The sequence below is a fragment of the Rhinopithecus roxellana genome, chromosome 8 (assembly GCF_007565055.1).
Source record: "Rhinopithecus roxellana isolate Shanxi Qingling chromosome 8, ASM756505v1, whole genome shotgun sequence".
Taxonomy (NCBI): Eukaryota; Metazoa; Chordata; class Mammalia; order Primates; family Cercopithecidae; genus Rhinopithecus; species Rhinopithecus roxellana.
The window spans coordinates 53,616,685-53,631,891 of record NC_044556.1 but is presented as its reverse complement, the minus strand read 5'-3'; the positions used below and the strand labels follow the sequence as shown (position 1 = coordinate 53,631,891).

General features: G+C 41.5%; 1 protein-coding gene across 1 annotated transcript in view; it reads left to right on the top strand.

Moving 5' to 3' along the window:
* Positions 1–549: 549 nt before the first annotated feature.
* TTF2 (transcription termination factor 2) overlaps positions 550–15,207 on the top strand; it is a 43,922-nt gene continuing 29,264 nt past the window's right edge. The window contains exons 1-4 of the mRNA XM_010367895.2: positions 550–630; positions 713–815; positions 2,617–2,703; positions 14,936–15,002. Of these exons, the coding sequence (XP_010366197.2) occupies positions 603–630; positions 713–815; positions 2,617–2,703; positions 14,936–15,002 (285 nt within the window). The 5' untranslated portion in view covers positions 550–602. The remainder of the gene's footprint in view (positions 631–712; positions 816–2,616; positions 2,704–14,935; positions 15,003–15,207) is intronic.

The window sequence follows — 15,207 nt, the reverse complement described above, 5'->3', positions numbered from 1 at the left end:
CCAAGGACTTCCCACCAAACCCCCGGCCGCTCCGACTCCTGCACCGCAAATCTCGCGGCTCCGCCTGCAGCTGCGGCTTCCCCCCGCCTTCCCGCCAGCGACTGAGCTAGCAGCCCACTGCGCACGAGCGCCAGCCTGGCTCAGAGAAGCCCGCCAAGCCAGGGCCTTTCAGCGCCTGCTAACTGGCGCTAGCCCTAGGGCCGCCTCTCGGTCTTAAACGTAAACAAGAGCTGCCCTTCCCTCTTCCAAGACCTGCAAATCCGAGGTTCCTTTCCTCCAGAAGCCCCGCCGCCTTCTAAGTTTCTCCCCAGCCTCAGCCACGCCCCAGCTAGCAAATAACGGGTCCTCCACGCCCCCTCGCTTCGTATTTGATTTCGGCGCGCGCCATACCTGAGGGCGGCTGTGATTGGTTGGAGGTGAGCGAAGTTTCTATATGATTGGCTGATAGCGGGTAGGATGGGTGACGGCCAAGGCGGAGAATTATGGGCGGGATTAAGACTGCAAGAGCTGAGTGATGGTTGGTTCCTGAACAAAGAGGGCGGAGTAAAAGGCGGAAGCAGAATTTGGGGCGGGGCCTTGTGGAACTTGGGGGACGCAGCGAGATGGAAGTAGTTAAGTGTCCGGAGCACGGTAAGGGGCCAGGGTCTCAGCGTCCCCTGGGGCCTGTTAATTTAGCGTGGCGTAATCGTTATTCACTTTCTTCTCTCTTCAGGGACTTTCTGCTTTCTTAAGACCGGCGTCCGCGATGGCCCGAATAAAGGAAAGAGCTTCTACGTGTGCCGGGCAGACACGTGCAGCTTCGTGCAGGCCACCGAGTAGGTCTCGACCTGGGCCCCACTCCCTGTGGCTGCCTCCCGAGAGGAGCTGCCGGCTCCCCGCTGTCGGGGGCCACAGGGACGAGGAGTGGTGGGGCCCTGGTCTGCGGTATCGGGACCCTTTAAGCAGTTGGTGATCCCAGGGCAGCGTGGCGTGTTCGGAAGACGCCCAGCTAATTCTGGCTGTGTGACCCGAGGCTGGTTACTCTCCCTCACTGGGCCGATGGTCTCCCTACCTGTAAAATTGAAGATCGGTGTTTTCCAGCTCTGGGTTTCTATTCACCTGACAGGACTTAACCACTCCCTTCTCCTGCTCAGACAGTCCCTCCCCCTTTAAAGGAGTAAGGACACACAGCAGACATGGTGGAAAATAATTTGTCAGTGTTTTGCACTAGTTTTAGGCCCGACTGTTTTTTTAAATGTTTGAGCTTAAAACACTCTAGTGATTAGTTGTTAGCCTTTTTATTTTAAAATACGAGTCTCTGCATCTAAATGGTGAAATTGATAATTCAAAGAAATTAGCGCTGGAAGAAACAATGGAGGGCCTGGCGCGGTGTGTGACGCCTGTAATCCCAGCACTTTGGGAGTCCAAGGCGAGCGAATCGCTTGAGCCTAGGAGTTCGAAACCAGCCTGGGCAACATGGTGAAACTTCGTCTCTACAAAAAATTAAAAAAAAAAAAAATTGGGCATGGTATCACACGCCTGTAGTCTCAGATACTCCTGAGGCTGAGGTGGGAGGAGAGAGTCAGAAATGTTAAGCATCTTCTCTAAAGTAAGGAAAGTTAATAGTTTGTCAGGTGTTAATGTTTTCACGATACCAAGTGTCTACATTTTCTACGTGAATTTTAAAACTACCGTCACATCATTAAACATTTGCTCTCCATTCAGCGGAACTTGTTAGAGAAAAGTTATTTTTCCACGTGTCAGATGTAAAGTACATAATGGATATCAGTATTAGAAAAGTGTCCTTTCAACATGTGCACTAACTTCCCATGTTTCTGTTTCATGAGTTAGATGATTTACACTGAGCCTCTCAGATATAGTACCCAGGTCAAGTTTTGTGAGATAGAAGCATTTTTACGTTTGCAGGAACTCAGCATTAATGGTGGCATAAGATTTGGTTTTACATTAAGAGAAACACTCTTATTTAGGTCCCATCTACACAAATGCTTTGCTATACAAACTAGTACAGTGGTATTTGAAGACAATTATTTGATAAACTTGATTTATTTGGAATATATCTGATAACCAAAATATAGGCCAAAAAAAGTGCCATAGGTATAGGAGAGTACTTTAAACTTTCACTCAAACCTGTTTACTCTCAAATGTTATATATATTTAAATTTTTTCATAATAAGTTGGGAGTGATTAAAAAACTTACCCAAAGCAAGAAGCATATAGGACATATTATTAGAGGTAGGCGTGTGAATGGCACTAAGTGACAGCTCTCAGGTTATTATAGAGAAAGCATGAAGGAAGAGCCTGGGGAAAATTCATACGGGGCCTCAGCCAGCCCTAATTATGTCATTCATAGGGGATCTTAGTGTAGAGGTTACACAGTGCAGTGTAATTTTAAACTTTGAGTCATCAAGAAATAGTTATGCTTTATTTGAGAAAGTGGGTAAAGATGAAAGCTAGGGACCCGTTCCCCAAAGGAATGCCCACAGCTGTGATAATGTGTGGGAATTACCCAGTTATACATAGATTCTTGATGTAAAAGCCCATAGTTTTGGTTTGACTTTAGGATGTTGATCTCTGTTCCTGACCTAAAAATGTTTTCAACTTTTTTCTTTTCTCTAGCATTCCTGTTTCTCATTGCTTATTGCATGAGGACTTTGTGGTAGAGCTTCAGGGTTTGCTTCTGCCACAGGACAAGAAAGAATACAGGTAAGGGTCCAAAAGGAACATCTAAGTATATTTGCTTTTTTTTTCTCCCTGAAAGAGTTGCAGCCAGATATGTACCAGGTATGTATTAGGATTGTTCTTTAAAAGTCATTTTAAAAAACAAACAAAATTTGTGTACGTATTAAGTGTCTTTTGGGCTGTCACTCCGTAACTGCTGAGCAACTAGTTAATCTGAGAAGTCTGATTTCTAGTAATTTTCATGTAAATGGCTCCACAATCATCCCTCCCCAACTGTCAAGTAGCTTATACTATCAGCTGACCATTGGCCACTAACTTGCACTTAACTTGTCAACCTTCTAATTCTGATAATAGAACAAGGTAATGGGTAAAAATGGCTGACAGGTATTTAGTACTCAATAAATGTTAGTTTCCTTTCCTTTATATGGGAATTTGGGAAGGGCAGAGAAGTCTATAGAGATGGGAGATATTTGTCATGAGTATTTGAAGATAAAGTAGGAATTCCCTAAGTGTTACAGAGAGGACATATTTAATGGATTAATATATTGCATTAGAGTACTGAGGCATGAATTATGGTGTTTTCAGGGAAAATTTGAACAGAGACTTTAGGAGATAAGGCTGGCCAGGAAGGTAGGGGTCAGGATGTGATAGTCTTTGTGTGATATTCTATGCACTTCAGAATTTATATATTCTAGATCCCCTCCACCCAATTGAAGGCATTTGAGTACCACCTACAATTTTTACATACCTGAGTACCATTCATACTTCTATTTTTCTTAATTTAGTTATGTGTATAGTAAGATACACAAATCTTAAGTTTTCAGCCAGTTGAGTTTTGAGAATGTATGTACCTGCTCATAAAACCAAGATCCGAGTCAAAATATTACCCCAATAAGTGCCATCAGTCCCCTTCAAGTTAATTTCACCCCTCCCATCTCTACCCCCATCAGCAGTCGCTGTTCTGATTTTTATCTCTGTAGATGTGTTTTGATTGTTCTTGAATGTGATATAAATGAAATCCTCCTACTGCATGTACTCTTCTGTGTCTGACTTCTTTTACTTAACAATGTGTGAAATTTATATAATATGTATCAGAAATTCATTTTTATTGTGGAGTTGAATTTCATTTATAAATGCACCACTTTGTTTCTTGTGCCTATTTGCCATCAGAAAATCTCAACGTATCTGTTTAAATCTTTTGTCCTTTTTTTTGCTTTGAAATTTTTATCAAGTAGTTTTAGATTCACATACAGTTGTAAGGAATAATACAGAGTTATCCCCTATAGACTTTATCCAGTTTCCCCCAATGGTGACATTTGCAAGGTTTAGAAATATATCACTAACAGGATATTAATATTGGTACAACCCACCAGTTTTATTGGTTAAGGTAGTTTTACTTGAACTAATTTATATGTGTATGTGTCTGTATATTTAAATCTATACAATTTTATCCTGTTGAGTCATGTGTCTACCACTACAGTCAAGGTACTGAAGAGTTCCATCACAGGACCTCTCTGTTGCCCTTTCTATAACCATACCCCCTTCCCTCCCTTCTACCCTCTTCACCCCGGCAATCAGGAATTTGTTCTTCATTTCTAAAATTCTGTCATTGCACAATTGTTACATAAATGGAATCATACAGTATAATTTTGGAGATCTTTGCCTGTTGTCTTTTTTTAAAACTGAGTTGGAAGCGTTCTTCATAAATTCTATATACAGGTTAGGACAGGCATGGTGGCACACGCCTGTCATCCCAGTACTTTGGGAGGCCGAAGTGGGCAGATCACTTGAGATTAGGAGCTCGAGACCAGCCTGGCCAGCCCACATGGTGAAACCCCATCTCTACTAAATAAAAAAAAGCAAAAAACAACAAAAAATTAGCCGGGCGTGGTGGCACACTCCTGAAGTCTCAGCTACTCGGGAGGCTGAGGCAGAAAAATCACTTGAATCTAGGAGGATTCAGTGAGCTGAGGGAGGTTGCAGTGAGCTGAGGTCCCACCACTGCACTCGAGCCTGGGTGACAGAGGGAGACTCCTTCTCAAAAAAAAAAAAAAAAAAATTCTCTATACAAGTTATTTGTCAGTTATTTGTATTGTGACTATTTTCTCCCAGTCTGTGGTATGTGTTTCCTTAATTGCTTTTAAAAAAGCAAATGGTTTAATTTTTTATGAAGTCCAGTTTATCATTTTTGTATGGTTTGTGCTTTTTGTCTGATCTCCAAGAAATCTTTGCCTACCCCAATGTCACAAATATTGCCAAGAATTGTCTAGAAGCTTTATAGTTTTATTTTTGTTTGTTTGTTTGTGTTTTTGAGAGAGAGAGTTTCGCTCTGTCTCCCAGACTGGAGTGCCGTGGTACAATCTCAGCTCACTGCAACATCCGCCTCCTGGGTTCAAATAATTCTCATGCCTCTACCTCCTAAGTAGTCACCAATAGCTGGGACTACAGGTGCTGGGACTACAGGTGCTCACCAATAATTTTTTTGTATTTTAGTAGAGACGGAGTTTCACCGTTTCGCCCAGGCTGGTCTCGAACTCCTGAGCTCAGGCAATCCACCCATCTCGGCCTCCCAAGGTGCTAGGATTACAGGCGTGAGCCACTGCACCTGGCCGGTTTGTTTTTTTTTTAAGTAACTTTTTCACATAGGTCTATTATCTACACCTTAAATTACTTTTGTATAGTATATAAGGTAGTGTAGAGGTTCATTTATTTTTACATATGTTACCAATTGTTTTAGCATCATGTTTTGAAGAGTTTCCTTTTCCCATTGAAATGCTTGGCATCTTTGTAAAAAATCAATTGATCTAATATATGTAAGTCTATTTCTGGGGTTGCTAATCTGTTCCATTGATCCATTTGCCTAATCTGTACATAATTAATCAGATAAAATAGTGTGACTCTTCTGACTTTATTCTTTTGCAAGATTGTGTTGGCTATTCTAGGATCTTTGCATTTCCATATAAAATGTACAATCAGCTTTTAAAAATTTCCACAGAAAACCCTTTTGAAATTGCATTGAATCTATGTAGATCAATTTGGAGAGACTTGTTGTCAATACTGAGGCTTCCAATCCATGAATGTAGTGCATTCATTTATGACTTTAAAAATGTCGGCCGGGCGCGGTGGCTCATGCCTGTAATCCCAGCACTTTGGGAGGCTGAGGCAGGCAGATCACGAGGTCAGGAGATCGAGACCATCCTGGCTAACACGGTGAAACCCAATCTCTACTAAAATTACAAAACATTAGCCGGGCGTGGTGGCGGGCACCTGTAGTCCCAGCTACTTAGGAGTCTGAGGCAACAGAATGGCATGAACCCGGGAGGCGGAGCTTGCAGTGAGCCGAGATCACGCCACTGCACTCCAGCCTGGGCGACAGAGCAAGACTCCGTCTCAAAAAAAAAAAAAAAAGTCTCTGAGCATTGTTTAATAGTTTTCATTACAGAGTTCCTATACATCTTTTGTTAAATTTATTTCTCAGTGTTTATGTTTTTTAATGCTGTTGTAAATGGAATTTTTTAAATTTCATTTTTGGATTGTATTCTGCTGGTACAGTGGGGCTGGTAAGCCTTTATTGCATGAAGTTATTATATTCTACTGATACTTAAAACCATTTATGTACTACTGGAGGACCTTTACCATACAGACACTGTGGTAGGTGTTAGGAAGCCAGTAACAAATTGGATTTTTGATCCAATTTGCATTAAAAGAAGAACTGTGGAGGACAGATTAGAAAGTGAAAATAGGGCAAAGAGACCACTGAAATACTAGCTACCATTGAAAGCCCACTACATACTTTTTTTTTTTTTTTTGTAGCGACAAGGTCTCACTCTATTACCCAGGCTGGTCTCAATCTCCTGGGCTCAAGCAATCCTCCTACGTCAGCCTCCCAAAGTGCTGGATTATGGGTGTGAGCCACTGCACCCAGCCTGTTCATTATCTTTTACCTTCATATAATTTGTTGTGATAGATGTCAATATCCCTGTTTACCAGACAGATGAAGAAACTACCATTGAGACAGGTCAGAAAGGGAATCTGAGGACCCATGGTTATAAAGTGGCATTGCTGGGATTTAAACCCAAGTCCAACTGATTCCAGACACACCAGCTTTCTCTTAAGTGGGAGGTGATGGGCCTGAATTGAGGTAGCAGCAGTGGAACTGGGTGCAATTAGAATGGAGAAAACTTGCTGAAAGAGCACTGATAAGATGTATATCCTGGCAGGGCATATAAGCGTGTTCCTTCCTCCATTTTTTCATATGGAATATTGCTCACGGTGACCCTAACTTCTGTGGGTTGGAGGACTCCGAGAGAGAACGTGTGTGATGGCCTCGGTCTGGTGTTTGGCACATTGTCAGTACTCAGTAGGGAAATGGTTGCTAAGGTGGGACTTCTGTGTATTGTGTTTACATTAAGCAGGACAAGGAAGAAAGGTCAGGTTGGTAGAGTATTGGGATGTGTGGCCAACATGTACAGCTTTGGACTAATCATGTCTGTTTTTTTTCTTTTTTTTTTTCTTTTTAAGAGTCTTGCTCTGTCACCCAGGCTGGAGTGCAGTGGCACAATCTCAGCTCACTGTGACCTCTGCCTCCCAGGTTCAGGTGATTCTCATGTCTCAGCCTCCCGAGTATCTGGGATTACTGGTGTGTGTCACGATGCCTAGCTAATTTTTGCATTTTTAGTAGAGACGGGGTTTTGCCATGTTGGCCAGGCTTGTCTCGAACTCCTAGTCTCAAGTGGTTCACCTGTCTCAGCCTCCCAGAGTATTGGGATTACAGGCATGAGCCACTGCACCTGGCCAAATTGTGTCTTATTTTCATGTGAAACCAGCTGGAAAAATGAATGTGCAGCTCTGAAGAAAGGCATGATTGAGGCCAGAATTTTGAGAACTTGCTGTTAACATTCTTTGTACTAGATGGATGGGACTGAGAGGGGATTATTATTTTAAAATAGAACAAAAAAGTATGTTACATGTATTTCTCTTAGCCCAAATCCAGAACACTATTACTAGAAGGTACTTACTGGAGCTTTAAAAAGGTTGTCTTAGGCCTAGGTGTGGTGGTTCACACCTGTAATCCCAGCACTTTGGGAGGCCAGGGTGGGTGGATCACTCGAGGGCAGGAGTTTAAGACCATCCCGGCCAACATGGTGAAACTCCGTCTCTACTAAAAATACAAAAAATAGCTGGGCGTGGTGGCGGGTGCCTGTAATCCCAGCTACTCGGGAGGCAGGAGAATCACTTTGAGCCGGGAAAGTGGAGGTTGCAGTGAGCCAAGATCACATCATTGCACTCCACCCTGGATGACAGAGCAAGACTCAGTCTCAAAAAAAAAAAAAAAAAAAAAAGGTTGTCTTAGGACAAATAAAAGTAAAAGGCAGTGTTCAACACACAACAAATTAAAAAAAACACTAACAACAGAAAACCAGGTACCCTGATAGGTGGTATGGACTGGACATTTAAACAGAAATAGATAAGCCTATATATGGATGATGGCTTCCTTAGTGAACATTAAGGGTGTTCAGCCAGAACCCCTGGAGAGTGACCTAGGGGAGTACAGCCTTTCCCTCAGACAGTCTGGGTTTTCTTTTTAAGAACTTAAGTATTTTACATCCTCTAATTAATATTATTATGTTTGGCTTAATATAGCCAGGAGACAGGTGCAACAGAGTAATGGAAGGGAGGTGTAAACTGAGGTGAAGATGCCCATTTTTTCATCCCTTTCTGTGTAGCTGCATTTGTGTGCAGATCTCTAACTGAAACACCAGATGGCACCACTCACCAGCATTTGACTGGCCGTTTGGCGATGGCTTTCTGTGTACAGGCAGTAAAGGAATCTGATAATCTCAGTAGAACCAGGGGGAAGAAATCTTGCATTGACGTGAATGATGTGGCACACCCTGGTATACAAATGTTGGACATTGTCATTGAGCTGCTGAGTTCACATTTTCCTTTCTCTCTGTTTCTCACAGAGCTTTCACTCTCAAGGATACAGGTCAAAATAAATGGAAATATTTCTTTGCTTAGGTGTGGGTAAAACAAGTTTTAGTTCTTTAAATAATTGGTTGTGGTATCATTCTGAGCAAACTATCGCAAGGACAGAAAACCAAACACCGCATGTTCTCACTCATAGGTGGGAATTGAACAATGAGAACACTTGGACACAGGAAGGGGAGCATCACACACCGGTGCCTGTCGTGGGGTAGGAGGAGTTGGGGAGGGATAGCGTTAGGAGAAATACCTAATGTAAATGACGAGTTAATGGGTGCAGCACACCAACATGGCACATGTATACATATGTAACAAACCTGCACGTTGTGCATATGTACCCTAGAACTTAAAGTATAAAAATAAAAAAAAAAAAGAAAAATATTCACTTCAAAAAAAAATTAATTGGTTGTGGTGAGATGTTCAAAATGTTTTACTTTTAATAACCCTTGAAACTTCACATGTCTAGAAAACTCCTCGTGTTGTTGACTATTGGGTGAAATTGACCTGCGGATTATCTGGGCCTAGTATAGTGAGCAGGCTGATGATAGAGAGGCAACCAGGCGTGCACCAGACCCAGCCAGAACCTTGGGCCCCACCAGCTGTGAAGGACCCACTGAACAAAGCCATACTTATGAGGCGGTGTACAGTACCATGCACTGCACTGTGCAATGGGAGCAATCGCTGTGTATAAAGGATAGTAACCCTTTGTAATATGTGGAGCAATTACGTTTTCCCAGTTTGCTTTTTGTCTTATAATTTTGCTTATAATATTTTCATCATATGGAAGTGTAAACTTTTAAAAACTACTGAATTCTTTCTCACTTCAGTCAAAATTACTAACTTCTTTATTTCTCACCTTCAGAGTTTTATCCCATGCTTAGAAAAGCCTTCTTCACTTTAGGACTACAAGAATATTCATCTCTGTTTTTTTCCTAGAACATTTATAATTTCGTTTTTTACTTTTACATTTTTTTTTCCATCTTGAATGTTCATGTAAAAGAATGAGGTAGAAATTCGACTTTATGTTTTTCCAGAGCTGGAGCATGTAAAGATGTGAACTCATAATCCCCAAGGAGCCTTTGACACAACTGGAGTAAGAGTTAGACGTACTGAGATTGGGGTGCACTCTGCACGTTAGAGTGCTAAATTGAAGACGTTCAGATGCCAGATGGTTCTCTGACTCTAAGACACACAGTTCAGGGCTAGGAAGGTTACATAGAAAGTGGACGAGTTGGGACCTGAAGTTGTCCTTGAATGACCTTGACAGTTTTGATGGAGGAAAGGACAAGGAAGTGTTGAGGCAGAACAGCTTCAGCAGAAGTGTGGATGTAGGAATAAGCAGGGTGATCAGCCAGAGTGAACTTGGCATTTCTGTTGTCTATCAAGACCTTGGTATATATCAGGCTTTGCTCTGATTGTATTTTGTCTTCATCATGACCGTATGAGGTATGGACTATATCATTTTGCCATTTTACAGAAAAGGAAACTGCCACAGAGGGCAGTCAGTTAAGGTGTCTGATGTTTCAGAACTAATTCTATGGTAGGGCTGGAATTCGAACCAAGGAGGTTAGTTCTGGAGGCTGAGAGAACCGCAGCCTTGCTAGAGTGAATGCACTTGGCAATGTGATGTTGAGTTGGACGGTTACCTTTAGGAAGATGGGAGGATTTGTGTTTTGGTGAAGAAGTCAGGATTGAAGAGGTCTGGCTTCCTCTGGCTGGTTGCTTCATCGTTATTGCCTCTAACCTCTGTCCTAGAAAACAATTAATAAACATACTGCAGAAATTAATGCTTTTCTTTATAGTGGAATTGATATTTGCTTTCTCCACAAAAATATATTTCCACTGCATTCTTTGTTGATTCACAATATAATAAAACATAACAAACAAACTTTTTATCCTAAAATCAGAAAAGCCCATCCAGATTGATTTTAATTAAAAATGTAAGGGAAAGCATTTTTAGCACTGTGCCTAGCACATAGCAGATGTTCAGTGTGTTTCCTTCCTTCTTTCTCCAACTCTTGCCCTTCTCCTGAAAGTCTACATGGCATGAGTTTTAAAGTAGACACTACAGTCATGAGTCACTTAGCAATGGGGACATATTCTGAGAAATGCGTCATTAGGAGATTTCATTGTTGTGCGAACGTCACTGTGAACTTACGCAAACCTACTTGATATAGCCTAATACATACCTAGGCTACAGACCTGCACAGTATATTACTATACTGAATACTGCAGGCAGTTGTAACACAGTGCTAAGTATTTGTGTATCTAAACAAAGAAAATGTACAGTAAAAATACAGTATTATCTCATGGGACCACGGTTGTACATGCCATCCACTGTTGACCGAAACATCATCATGCAGCATGTGACTGTGTGGGGAAAAGAGAGGTCAGCCTGTTACTGTGTTTATATAGAAAGAAGTAAATTTAAGAGACTCCATTTGGCTCTGTATTTGAGATGCTGTTAATCTGTGACCCTACCCCCAACCTTGTCCTTGCAAGAGACATGTGCTGTGGTGATTTAAGGTTTAAAGGATTTTGGGCTGTAAGGAATGTGCTTTGTTAAACAAATGCCTACAGGCTGCTTGTGGTTAAAGGCCATCACCATTCTCTTAAATCTCAGTAAAAGAAAAACATCTGTCTCCTGCCCGTCCCTGGGAAATGGAACATCTCCGTATATCTGTATGTCTTACTGCTGATTTACTCCCTTATCTTTTGAGCAATAAATACTGAGGGAACTCAGAGACCGGTGCCGGTGTGGGTCCTCTGTAAGCTGCGCACCGGTCCCCTGGGCCCCGCTTTTCTTTCTCTATACTTTGTCTCTGTGTCTTATTTCTTCTCTCAAGTCTCTCATTCCACCTAACGAGAAACACCCACAAGTGTGGAGGGGCAGGCCACCCCTTCATGACTGTACTTATGAAATATTCTTTCAGTAAAGATTTCAAGTACTTGATATGCTTTAAACAACAGGAGGGGTTTGTTCTTGATTTATTTCTGTAAGTAGTAGCACCCACTGATGGCAGCTGGTACTTTGAATTTTATGCATTCAAAGCATTTCAGAAATTGTATTACATATGTTTAATATAATATTCTATTGCAATGAGAAAAATTAAACCAGTAAGGTTTTAAAAATTGTGAACTTGGATGGGAAAATCGTGTTTGTACAAGAGGGAGGGGCTGGACCTATTTTCTTTTTAGCTTAACTTTTATGGACTACTTGTCTATTTGGGCTTGTTCATCTTTGTTTATGTGTCCTGGTGAAGTAGTGGCGTCAAGGGACTGGGACCTGCCCAGGACTCCTGAATTAGGATGCAGACTGTTGTGATTCATCTTGTACATCATGGGACTAATTTAAGAAGTTAGAAAAAGAACAATAAATTACACTGAAGGAAAGCAGAAGGAAGGAATTAATGTTGGTAAAAATTACATTTAATGAGTTAGAAAGCAGTATATAGATAATTAATAAAGAAAATCAGAGGCTCACCTGGTCAAGAAGGATAGCACAAATACATAATATGAGAAATAAGGAGCTGCACCACTGACATATTGAAACGTATGTGAAATGACGTATGCGCAGTTTCACTCCTTGTGCCACTGGTTTTAATAGTAAAGGATAAGAAACAGGTGAACCGCCCACCAAGAGGGTTCTGGTTAAAGATAATGAAACATCCCATACAGTGGAAAACCGCAACTGGAAAAAAAATAATAAAAACAAGGGCCTTCTTTACATATATGTTACTATAGAAAAATTTTCAAGGTACTAGGTAAAAGTAGAAAGGCAAGGTATTTAGCAGTATGTATGTGATGCTACCCATCTGTGTAGAGGAGGAAGAAAGAATGTATATTGACTTGAATATGCATTTAAAAATCTCTTGGAAAGGTAAACAAAAAACTAATGAGCAGTTACACGTTGGGAGAGAAGTGAACCGGGCAGATAGAGTGTGAAGGGGCTCCTCACTGTGTTTTTAATACTTATTGATTGAATACATTACCTATTTCAACAAACAAAATATTTATTTTTAAAGTTCTTATTTAATCAATTAAATTTTTTGAGGAGTTATTTTAGGTAATGACATAAATCAGTTCTATTTTATGCAGCAATACTTAATTATGTACAACAGGCAAGTCATAGTTGGGAATAAAGAGATTATATATGGTTTTTCCCTCTAGTAGCTGAAAATATACCTGGACAGTCAGCTATATTTTATAGCTGGACAGTCAGCTTCTTTGGGTTGCTGTAAATGTAATTGTGTTTTTTGCCATTAAAAGTAATGGCAGAGAGGCAGTTCATGGATTAAACAGGGAAGGGAATGTGGGGAAACCTTGCCACGCAGGTATGACTTAAGCTGGGCCTTGAGGGACCAGTAGGACTTCCATAGCTGGAGCTGGGGAAGATGGTAGACAGATCGGGATGATGAGGATATCCTTTGGATGGAGAGTAGTACCCATGCAAAGTCTAGTAGACTGGAAGGTGCATGGCTTAGTTCGGCAGTGGAACAGCATAGACACCTCTGGATAGCTGGAGTATGGGCTGTGTTTGTGTGTGCAGGGACTTTCTTGCACTGGGATGTTAAGTCTGTATTCGCCTTCTTTTTTTGGTGGAAAGAGTGTAAATATATACAGAAGTAAGATAGGGTACTGTAGCATGAACTTCAACAATTGCCAGCTCATGGCTACTCTTGTTCTGTATGTATCCTATCCACTTCACCCCGTAACCCCTGCCCTATTTTGAAAGAAATCCCAGATAACATTATTTTTCATCTGTCAATATTTTAGACTTTTTTTTTTTTGAGATGTAGTCTCGCTCTGTCCACCAGGCTGGAGTGCGGTGGCGCTATCTCGGCTCACTGCAAGCTCCGCCTCCCGGGTTCCCGCCATTCTCCTGCCTCAGCCTCCCGAGTAGCTGGGACTACAGGCGCCTGGCTAACTTTTTTTTTTTTGTATTTTTAGTAGAGACGGGGTTTCACCGTGGTCTCGATCTCCTGACCTTGTGATCCGCCCGCCTCGGCCTCCCAAAGTGCTGGGATTACAGGCGTGAGCCACCGCGCCCGGCCAACTTTTTTTTTTTTTTGAAACCAGGCTGGAGTGCAGTGGCGCAATCTCAGCTCACTGCAACCTACCCCTCCTGGGTTCAAGCGATTCTTCTGCCTGGGCCTCCTGAGTAGCTGGGACTAAATGCACGTGCTACCATGCTGGGCTAATTTTTGTATTTTTAGTAGAGACGGGATTTCACCATGTTGGCCAGGATGGTCTTGATCTCTTGATCTCGTGATCTGCCCACCTCAGCCTCCCAGAGTGCTGGAATTACAGGCATGAGCCACCATGCCCGACCAAGATATGAACTATTTTTAAAAACATATTTTTATGTTTTAGAGAAGGGAGTCTTGCTGTGTTGCCGAGGTTTGAGTGCAGTGGCTATTCACAGGCACAGTCTTAGCACATTGCAGCCTCTGGCCTCAAGTGATCCTCCTGTCTCAGGCTCCTGAGTAGAGGGGACTGACTACAGGTGTGTGTCACTGCATCCAGCTGGACTCTTTTAGCATACCAGTTGGTGTACATATTTTCAGTGAACTCATAAAATGTCATAAATAGTTTCAGTAGTTTTTATTTGTTTAAATCAGCATCCAAATAAGGTTCACAAATTGGAATTGATTAGTATGTCTTTTAAGTCTCTTTAGTTTTCCCTTCATCTTTTTTTCTCCCTTGTAACTTATTTGTTGAAGGGATCAGGTTGTTTGTCCTATAGCGTTTCCCACTGCCAAGATTTTGCAGATTATATTCTCCATGGTCTAGTTTTCCGCGTTCTTCTGTTGTTTCCATTTCCTATGAATTGGTCATTGGATCTAGAGGTTAGTTTTTTGTTTGTTTTGGCTTGGTTGTTTTGAGTTTTTTTGGGCAACATTGCTTTATAGCTAGTGTTGTGGCTCCCCTTCAGGGACACACAGTGTCTGGCTATCTCTCATTTCTCTGATTTTAGTAGCCAGTGCTGATCAGTGTTTCTATTTCAGTCATTCGTTACAGACTAAAAAGAATAAACCTGTGTGCGTTCTCTGGCGACCATGCCATATTTATTCTTTGACTTCTTAGCCCCTATAAATGTTCTGTGCAGTAAATAATTTTTAAATGTGTACATAAAAGTAATTGGTTTCAAGTGACCTCCCAAAGCCAGTATCAAATAGTTGCAAGATGTTTTCTTGGATTAAAAATAAGCTTATCTCTTGTTCTAATGGATTTTCATAACCTTGAGTATTTGTGTTTTATACTTCATTAGATTGTTCTTCCGATGCATTAGAAGTAAGGCAGAGGGGAAACGCTGGTGTGGAAGTATTCCATGGCAGGTAGGAATTATTCATCTGTTTTCAAACCTGTTGTGTTAAGACTTTTAATATGCAGCATCACCTGAAAGTACCTTGAAGTTCACATAAACGAGTTGGTCTTCCTCAGACTGTCTTGAAAGATAGTTTTCTTTAAGCAAGGTAGGCCCTGTTGGGACTTTAATTCAAAGGAACATTTGGTTGTAATCAAGATTAATTATTTGCATCC